This window comes from Babylonia areolata, chromosome 11 (assembly GCF_041734735.1).
Source record: "Babylonia areolata isolate BAREFJ2019XMU chromosome 11, ASM4173473v1, whole genome shotgun sequence".
NCBI classification, from domain to species: Eukaryota; Metazoa; Mollusca; class Gastropoda; order Neogastropoda; family Buccinidae; genus Babylonia; species Babylonia areolata.
Window position 1 is genome coordinate 6,920,654 of NC_134886.1, and position 10,000 is coordinate 6,930,653.

Genomic DNA, 10,000 nt, shown 5'->3' on the forward strand with positions numbered 1-10,000 from the left:
AGGATAGCGATGTTCTCTTCTACAGTTGAATTCTGAGCTCTACTGTTCGGAAATACCATAGATATAAATGGGCTACGGACAGCGGTGTTCTTTTCTGCAGTTGAATTCTGTGTTCCACAGTTCGGAAATACCATAGCTATAGATCGGGGAAAAGGTACCATTGTTCTTGTTCTTCTCCTTCTTCGTAAAAGAATAGTGTTCAACATTGGATTTCTGTGTTCCGCTGCTTGGTAAGTCCGTAGGTCAGCAGGGCTCACATGTGTGTGTGTGTGTGTGTGTGTGTGTGTGTGTGTGTGTGTGTGTGTGTGTGTGTTCCACAGTAGACCATGGGTATAGCGGGAAAAAGGACAGCGGTGTTTCGAATGGGCTTCTCTCATCTATCTGTTTGGAGTGATGGCCTAGAGGTAACGCGTTCGCATAGGAAGAGAGAGAATCTCAGCGGGCTGGTTCGAATCACAGCTCAGCCGCCGATATTTTCTCCCCCTCCACTAGACCTTGAGTGGTGGTCTGGACGCTAGTCATTCAGATGAGACGGTAAACTGAGGTCCCGAGTGCAGCATGCACTTAGCGCACGTAAAAGAACCCACGGCAACAAAAGGGTTGTTCCTGGCAAAATTCTGTAGAAAAATCAACTTTTATAGGAAAAACAAATAAAACTGCACGCTGGAAAAAAAAAAAAATGTGTGGCGCTGTAATGTAGCGACGCGCTCTCCCTAGGGAGAGCAGCCCGAAATCTGTTGTGATGAAAAGAAATACAAATACAAATAGATATGGAGAGAAAAAAAGAGAGACAAATGAGTGCCCTGCTTTGGACTCTCTTACCTTATGGTTAGACTATACATCAATAGAGGAAAGGATAGCAATGCTCTTCTACATTGGACGTATTAGGTAAGACCATGTTTGTAAGAGGGGAGGGAACAGTGTGCATTTCTGCTCTGCCTCTTAAAAGGTCCTTCACATATATAGAGGGAAAGGAATTGCAGTGTTCTACATGGAATTTCTCTGCTATGTTGTTTGGTAAAACCTTAGGAATAGAGGGAAAAGAATGACGGGCGCAATAGCCGAGTGGTTAATTAAAGCGTTGGACTTTTAATCTGAGGGTCCCGGGTTCGAATCACGGTGACGACGCCTGGTGGGTAAAGGGTGGAGATTTTTACGATCTCCCAGGTCAACATATGTGCGGACCTGCTAGTGCCTGAACCCCCTTCATGTGTAAACGCATGCAGACGATCAAATACGCACGTTAAAGATCCTGTGATCCATGTCAGCGTTCGGTGGGTTATGGAAACAAGAACATACCCAGCATGCACACCCCCAAAAGCGGAATATGGCTGCCTACATGACGGGGTAAAAACGGTCATGCACGTAAAAGCCCACTCGTGTACATGGGAATTAATGCGGGGCTTGCAGCCCACGAACGAAGAAGAAGAAGAGGGAAAAGGACAGCCGCAGATGTCTGCTCTACACTGGATTTACTTAACTGTTTAGCAAGATCATAATCATAGAGGAGCGGACTTCTCTTGTCTTTGTTTGGTAAGACCGTGAATGTAGATTGGAGAATGATAGGTATCTTTAGAGCATGTCAATAATAAGTCCTCTTTGTATTTTAACAGCGCGTGTTGTGTGTGTGTATATATATATATATGTGTGTGTGTGTGTGTGTGTGTGTGTGTGTGTGTGTGTGTGTGTGTGTGTGTGTGTCTGTGTGTGCTCATGCGTAAATGTGTGCACGTGTGCTCGCGCATTTGCAGACACTACAACATGCACAAAATCATCTTCGACTCCGGCGTACTGCTGGCCACTGACCAACGTAACCATAGGCAACTGAGGCCTTGTCAGGGATGTCGCCCATATCTCCACCCTCCCTGGCTAGCTGTCACCGCCTCGACGAGTACGCTTCAACCCTGATGGGGCCTCATCTTCGTCAGTTTTACTTCGATGGCTCTCTGTCTTCTGGTCTGGAACTGGCCGTGAATGATTCCTTCTTTGGTGGAAGTTTCACCCTGGTTCTGTTTCTGAAGGTAGTGAAGTGTTGTGTTGTATTGTGGTGTGGTGTGAATCATGTCCGAACGCTCGTCTAATACAGGGTAGGTATGCGTAACTGCGAACAGCGTGTAACTGCGAACGGTTCGTGTACATTGGACAGTAAGACTTGCCTGTTCGCATTTACCCTTAGACACCCAAGCTAGTTCAACCGTCGGAAAAACGTTGAAAAGAAGGAGCAGACGAACTTTTGGTGCAACAAATCGGAGAAAGTCTTGAAAAACAGAACGGAGAAACGCTTGACGACGGAACAAACTGTTATCTGTATAATACACAAGTTTAGTTGTTCGCTTCGAGTGGAACGTTCACAGTTTAGCATACCTACCCTAATGGATTGATACAAGTTTCTCTCACTCACTCACTCACTCATTCCCTTGACCGCTGGGGTCGTTGGGGGGACATGAGGAAGATGTCATAGCTCGCCACGCCGTTCTGTTGGCAGCTGTCGTGAGGAGATCTGGCATCGTCATTTTGGTCCATTCCTTGACGTTGTCGGACCAGCTCTTTCTCTGCCGCCCCCGTCTGCGCCCTCCCTCTACAGTCCCTTGCAGGATGGTTTTGGAGAGGGTGTTATGTCGTATGACATGACCAAACCATGCCATCTTCCGTCGTTTGACAGTCGCCAGCAGTGGTTCTTGGGGCCCAACAAGGTTGCTGACCAGGTTCCGCACATAGTCATTGGTCTTGTGCTCCTTGTAGGAGATGTGTAGTAGTCCAAAGGCGGCACCTGCACAGCAGAAATCCGAAATAGGATTAATTCTGCAACGGTAGCGATGGCCAGACTGAACAGGGTATGGAAGAGCAACATCAGATTCCACACAAAATTCCTGCTCTACAAGTCACTAGTGGTCTCCATCCTCTTATATGGATGTGAGACATGGACAGAATCTAAGCATTCGAAACCAAGTGCTTGAGGAGACTACTACACATCTCCTACAAGGAGCACAAGACCAATGATACAAGTTTACATTTGGACAAACAGCAAAGTGAGAGCTGTGCGATCAGTACTTTCTTCACTGCAGTGGGAATTCATTTACAGCTTAGTCTTTGGTGAAGGGTTTGACTCTCAAACTGGGAGGCAAGATTGCACTGGCTCCTAGTGCTGCAGCCTTCAGGGCTGGCTGGCCTTTCGGAACCAGCCGACTGTTCAAAGACCCTTTTGAGCGAGAGAGTGGGAATGTATGTTGGGCAAGACACTCTCCACTATAAATCAAATTCTAGCCTAGATTGTCGGGTCACCAGCTGCCTCCCTATCGTCCTGATAGTCAGATAGTCGAACACGACACACTGATCAACACCATGCATGTGTATTGTGTTGGTAGTGCTCTATTTCCCACAGTCGCTAGAATTTTCTCCCCCTCCATTAAGACCGCGAGTGGTGGTATGCGCGCTAGTCATTTAGACGAGACGATAAATCGAGGTCCCGTGTGCTACATATACTTAGCACAGGTAAAAGAATCTATGGCAACAAAAGTGTCGTCCCTGGCAAAATTCTACAGGAAGATCCATATTAATAGGAAAACGATTACGCTTGGATTTGTCCGAAGGCAGTGACGCCTCCTTGAGAAACTGAAACTGACAGTCTTGTCATTCGGATGAAACGATAAACTGAAGTCCCACGTGCATGTGCAGCCTACTTTTGGCGCACTGAAAACAACAATTGACCACACAAGATTCGTCCTCAGGCAAATGTCTGCAGAAAAAGTCCACTCTGATACAAACACAGTATCCATCCATTGAAGGTTTGACTAGGACGTTGAGTAATGCTACTGATCATGCACCTGCCTACCAGATGCCGTGCTGCATGATCATTGTCATATTGATTTGTCCAAAGGTAGTGACGCCTCCCTAAAAGAAACTGAAACTGGTGGGGGAAAATATACGCATGTCAATGCGCTCCCGGACGGGCGCAATAGCCGAGTGGTTAAAGCGTTGGACTGTCAGTCTGAGGGTCCCGGGTTCGAATCACGGTGACGGCGCCTGGTGGGTAAAGGGTGGAGATTTTTACGATCTCCCAGGTCAACATATGTGCAGACCTGCTAGTGCCTGAACCCCCTTCGTGTGTATATGCAAGCAGAAGATCAAATACGCGCGTTAAAGATCCTGTAATCCATGTTAGCGTTCGGTGGGTTATGGAAACAAGAACATACCCAGCATGCACACCCCCGAAAACGGAGTATGGCTGCCTACATGACGGGGTAAAAACGGTCATACACGTAAAAGCCCACTCGTGTGCATACGAGTGAATGCAGAAGAAGAAGAAGTTGTTGTTGTTGTTGTTGTTCTTCTTCTTCTTCTTCTTCTTCATTCCCACATTCACCTTTTGTGTTCACCATGCAAAAAAAAACAACCTTTTTGTTTTCTTTTTTTCAAACGATAATGATAAGAAAAAAAATAGCTTCTTTATCGCCAAACAACAAACATGAAACAAAATAAAATAAGAATATGATAATAATAATAACAACAACAACAACAACAACAACACCAACAACAACAACAACAATAACAATAACACATAAAACAACATAACAGAAAGGAAAATACCGCTACTGCTACTACAACAACTACTATCAATGATAACACTAAATGCACAAACCATCTCATGACCCCCAATCAATGACCTTCTAGCCAGACCCACACGGTGAAGGACAAATCCTGGAATACACCGCCGGCAACGCCCCCACCACCGACACCACCTCCGTCCGCATCTCCAGACTGCAGGTGGGCTTCGCTGCTGCTGGTGGGGGAGGAGGAGGAGGAGGCGGTGTGGAGGTGGCGGTGTGGTCTGTGGACCAGTCTGCAGCGGTTGCGGCCCCTGTTCTCTGCACCCAGCTCCTGCTACCAGGGGTCGCCCTCACCAGCCACTCCTGGACCTCCGTCACCATTCGGTCCTCTGTCGACGGTCAGTCTGTGTGGTGGTGGTGGTGGTGGGTCACTATTTGATCTTTTGCTCACAGTCAGTGAGGTGGTGGTGGTGGTGGTTGTGGTGATTGTGGTGGTGTTGGTGGTGATTGTGGTGATGGTGGTGGTGATTGTGGTGGTGGTGATGGTGGTGGTGGTGGTGGTGATTGTGGTGGTGGTGGTAGTGGTGGTGGTGATGGTGGTGGTGGTGGTGATTGTGGTGGTGGTGGTGGTGGTGATTGTGGTGGTGGTGGTGGTTGTGGTGATGGTGGTGGTGGTGGTGATTGTGGTGGTGGTGGTGGTGATTGTGGTGGTGGTTGTGGTGATTGTGGTGGTGTTGGTGGTGATTGTGGTGATGGTGGTGGTGATTGTGGTGGTGGTGATGGTGGTGGTGGTGGTGGTGATTGTGGTGGTGGTGGTAGTGGTGGTGGTGATGGTGGTGGTGGTGGTGATTGTGGTGGTGGTGGTGGTGGTGGTGGTGGTGATTGTGGTGGTGGTGGTGGTTGTGGTGATGGTGGTGGTGGTGGTGGTGGTGGTGGTGATTGTGGTGATGGTGGTGGTGATTGTGGTGGTGGTGGTGGTGATTGTGGTGGTGGTGGTGGTGGTAGTGGTGATGGTGGTGGTGATTGTGGTGGTGGTGATTGTGGTGGTGATGGTGGTGGTGGTGATGGTGGTGGTGGTGGTGATTGTGGTGGTGGTGGTGATTATGGTGGTGGTGGTGGTGGTGATTGTGGTGGTGGTGATTATGGTGGTGGTGGTGGTGATCGTGGTGGTGGTGGTGATTATGGTGGTGGTGATGGTGATGGTGGTGGTGGTGGAGGGTCAGTATTTGGTCCTCTGCCTACGATCAGTCTGTGAGGTGGTGGTGGTGGTGGTGGTGGTGGTGATGGTGAAGATCGTGGTGGTTGGTCACCATTTGGTCCTCTTCCTACAGGCAGTGAGGTGGTGGTGGTGGTGGCGATGAAGGGTCACCATTTGGTCCTCTTCCTACAGGCAGTGAGGTGGTGGTGGTGGTGGCGATGATGGGTCAACGTTCGGTCCTCTGCCCATGGTCAGTCAGATGGTGGTGGTGGTGGTGCTGATGGTAGTTATGATGATGGCGGTGGTGATGACGGTTTTGGTGATGATGGTGGTGGTGGTGCTGATGATGATGGTGATGATGGCAGTGATGGTGATGATGATGATGATGATGGTTGTAGTGGTGATGATAATGGTGGTGGTGGATGTGGTAGTGGTGGTAATGATGACGACGATGTCATTATCATTATTTTTGTTGTCACTGTCGGCGTTTCCTCTTAACAACAACTACTACTACTACTACGACATATGTAATGTATGCTGATGCCGCTGCTGCTGCTACTGCTACTACAATTGTAAATAATATGCTGCTGATGCTGTAGCTGATGTTGAAGACGACGACGAGGTCGATGACGACTACGACGATGATGATGATTATGGGATTAATAACGATGACGTCGGTGGCTATGTTTATGATGATGAAGAAGGCAACATCGATGACGACGACGTCGACGACGACGATGATGACGATGACATTGACAACGACGATAACGATGACGATGATGATATAATATAAACATAACCCATCATCATCACCACAGAGGCGGTTCGAGTCTCGGTCAACACCTCAGTGTGGACGGGCGGGGTGTGCACAGAGTCGTCCACCCCGCCTACAGCGCCACTGGGCCAGGGCCGCCTCAGCCTGGGAGGGCGGCGCGCAGATGGGGGTGCCGGGTACCGCGGGGCCATGGGCTGCCTGATGCTCTTCCCTGTCGCCTTGGACACCACCACCACCACCACCCCCCCATCGCCAGACGCTTCTTCTCTGTTGGACCTGTGTCTACTGTATGGATCTACAGCGTCTTCTGGTGGGTGGGGGGGGGGAGCGGTGGAGGGTTGTGTGTGTGTGTGTGTGTGTGTGTGTGTGTGTGTGTGTGTGTGTGTGTGTGTGTGTGTCTGTTTGTCTGTGTGTGTGTGTGGGGGGGGGGGTGTCTGTGTGTGTGTGTTTCTGAAAGAAAGGTGTGTGTGTCTGTCTGTCTGGCTCTGTGTGTGTGTGGGGGGGGGGAGGGGGGGTCTGTGTGTGTGTGTGTGTGTGTGTATGTGTGTGTGTTTCTGAAAGAAAGGTGTGTGTGTGTGTGTGTGTGTGTGTGTGTGTGTGTGTGTGTGTGTGTGTGTGTGTGTGTGTGTGTGTGTGTGTGTGTGTTTCTGAAAGAAAGGTGTGTGTGTGTGTGTGTGTGTGTGTGTGTGTGTGTGTGTGTGTGTGTGTGTGTGTGTGTGCCATCTTCACACACATACACATCCGATTTTGATTTCAGAGAATGCAACTTGCGTCCAGGAGATGGAGATGCGAAACAAAGGATTCCGATTGGTTGAAAGAAACGCCCAACCATCATCGTCCGTTCGTCCTCCAATCAAATCTGTCGTAACAACCACCCAGCTCGGCTGCGCCAAGGAATGCACACAAACATCTCTGTGTCGATCTTTCGTCACCAAAACCACAGTGTCGTCACGGATTGACTGTCTGTTGTACGATTACGTCACCAAGTCAGCGTTGGTGTCGACTGTTGATTGCAAGTATTATGAACTGAAAATCTGAACAGACCGGGAAAGTTCGACTGAATAAGAGACAGGACACGGATGGATATCAGTCCTCTCTCTCTCTCTCTCTCTCTCTCTCTCTCTCTCTCTCTCTCTCTCTCTCTCTCTCTCTCTCTCGTTCCACATAATACACGCGAAGAACTATTTAGCGCCCAAAACTTCGGGTGGCTTGTAATATGACAAATATACATTGCCTGTTCCTATTATATGATGTTTCTCTTCTTTTTTTTCTTCACATTGGTGACTGCAGTTATGAACGTGTTAAGCATTTGATGACATAACATAATCGTTTACATTTAAAAAAAAATAATTGCATGTTTTGGATCATTTTCCAGTAACATAAGGTATTCTATGTGCTTCATATCTATGTACAAGGCTTTTTTTTGTCCCTCCTGGGTTTTTTTTTGGTTTTTGTTTTTGTTCTGAACCGGGAACATTTCAATAGAAAGCTACGCGCGTGAGTGTGAAGGCGTTGTACATCCATTCCAGGCAAAAGAAAGTGGAGGGGTTTTGGGGGCGGGGGGGGGGGGGGGGGGGGGGGGGGGGGGGGCTGGTAGGAAGTGGCGAGGATGTGTGTCAGGAAGTGAGAGGGGAAAGTGTGTGTATGTGTGCGTGTGCGTGTATGTGTGTGTGTGTGTGAGAGAGAGAGAGAGAGAGAGTTGTTGTGTGTGTGGACAGCGATTTCTTGAACATGTCGCCACCACCCACGGTTCTGTTACAGCGGCAGCAGAGCACGGTGACCTCCGGGTGATAGGCTGCTTGTGTCGTCGCCTGTCCGTCAGGCCTACAGAGATGCCAACTGTTAGGATTTCGCCGTATTTTCTTACGCTCGATCTCAGTTTGTTCCGACGTTACATCAACGTCAAAATTGTTCCGACGAGTTCATTAAATAATGATAATAATAATAGTAATAACACTGATAATAATAATAATAATGATAATGATGATGATGATGATAACAACAATAATTGTGGTATTTATAAGGCGCAAAATCTTGATGAAATCAACACTAAGCGCGCACGCACACACACACACACACACACACACACACACACACACACACACAAAGATCTGCACACACATACATTTTTGACTATGTAGCACGGTCACAAGAGACTGGACAGTGAAAAACAGACCTAATATAGCATTTGCAAACAGCCTCTTGTAGCAGTTTGACTGTGCTGCAGATTAGGCTCAAGGGTTTGTATACATTGTAGATAAAATGCACGTTCGCTGATGTGGCTCGGGGGTCCGAGTGTTCCTACCACATTTAAAACGTTCTTTCAAATTTCCTGATTTGTTCCTTCAAAGACTTAACAGGGGTTGGCATCTCTGCAGGCGCCAACGCTGCCCCAGTTGATGTCGATGATGATGATGATGATAATGATGATGATATGGATGCTTATATAGCGCCTCCTCTCGGTCGGAGACCAAGCTCAAAGCCCTTTACAAACCTGAGGTCATTTTTACACAACTGGCTGTCCACCTGGATAGAGCCGACTGACGGCTGCCATTGGGCGCTCATCATTCGTTTCCAGTTCCCTAATGCTGACTGTCCTAAAGTCCTCCTGGCCAAGAGAGCGGGGCCGGGGGCGTAACTTGGGCAAGACACACTGAATATATATAAATTCAATCAAAATTTGGCCTACATAACCGGGACAGCAGTTGTTGTCTCCTCTTCCTGTTTTGATGGTCATTGTCGAACACAACAGACTATCATACATTCAGACTGTTGTTGGATGCACTGGCATTGTTGGACCAGAGCAGACGCATAAGAAAACTTTTCTTCGGTTCTTTCTGTCTCTCCGTCTCTCTGCATCTCTGTCTCTCTGCCTCTCTGTCTCTCCGTCTTTTTCTTGGTACTGTGAACGTCTCTTCTCTTTCTATGCCGTTCCCCGAGTTTCTCTGTCTCTGTCCCTATCCCCCTCCCCCCCCCCCCTTTCTCTCTCTCTCTCTCTCTCTCTCTCTCTCTCTCTCTGTATCTCTTTCTGTCTCTCTCTCCGTCTCTGTCTCTCTCTTTCTTTCTCTCTCTCTCTCTCCCTCTCTCTCTCTCTGTCTGTCTGTCTCTCTCTGTGTCTGTCTCTGTCTCTTTGTCTCTGTCTCTCTCTGAAATAATGATTTATTCAAAAATTCATTAATTCATTGTGTGTTTCTCTGTGTCTGTCTCTGTCTTTCTCTCTGCCCCCCGCCCCCCCCCCCCCCCCCCACCCCCTCACCCCCAACAACCCCACACCCCCCCGAATAAAAATCTCTCCAACCTTTTGTTTTTATTTATTTGTGGATAGGGCGAGTACTGACAAGGTGTTTTTCATTCAGCTGACGTTTATGTCTGATTGTTGTTCTGGTCGCACTCTCGTCGTGTGAATAAAGTGACAGTGGAATATTGTGTCATCTGAATATGTGGTGTGTTTCCGTGTGATAGGTACACACACACACACAC

General features: G+C 48.2%; 1 protein-coding gene across 1 annotated transcript in view; it reads left to right on the forward strand.

The window, feature by feature from the left end:
- Positions 1-10,000, forward strand: part of LOC143287780 (uncharacterized) — a 16,658-nt gene that overhangs the window by 1,808 nt on the left and 4,850 nt on the right. Inside the window, exons 2-5 of the mRNA XM_076596064.1 lie at positions 1,752-2,021; positions 4,672-4,945; positions 6,564-6,830; positions 8,282-8,337. Coding sequence (XP_076452179.1) covers positions 1,842-2,021; positions 4,672-4,945; positions 6,564-6,830; positions 8,282-8,337 — 777 coding nt within the window. The 5' untranslated portion in view covers positions 1,752-1,841. The remainder of the gene's footprint in view (positions 1-1,751; positions 2,022-4,671; positions 4,946-6,563; positions 6,831-8,281; positions 8,338-10,000) is intronic.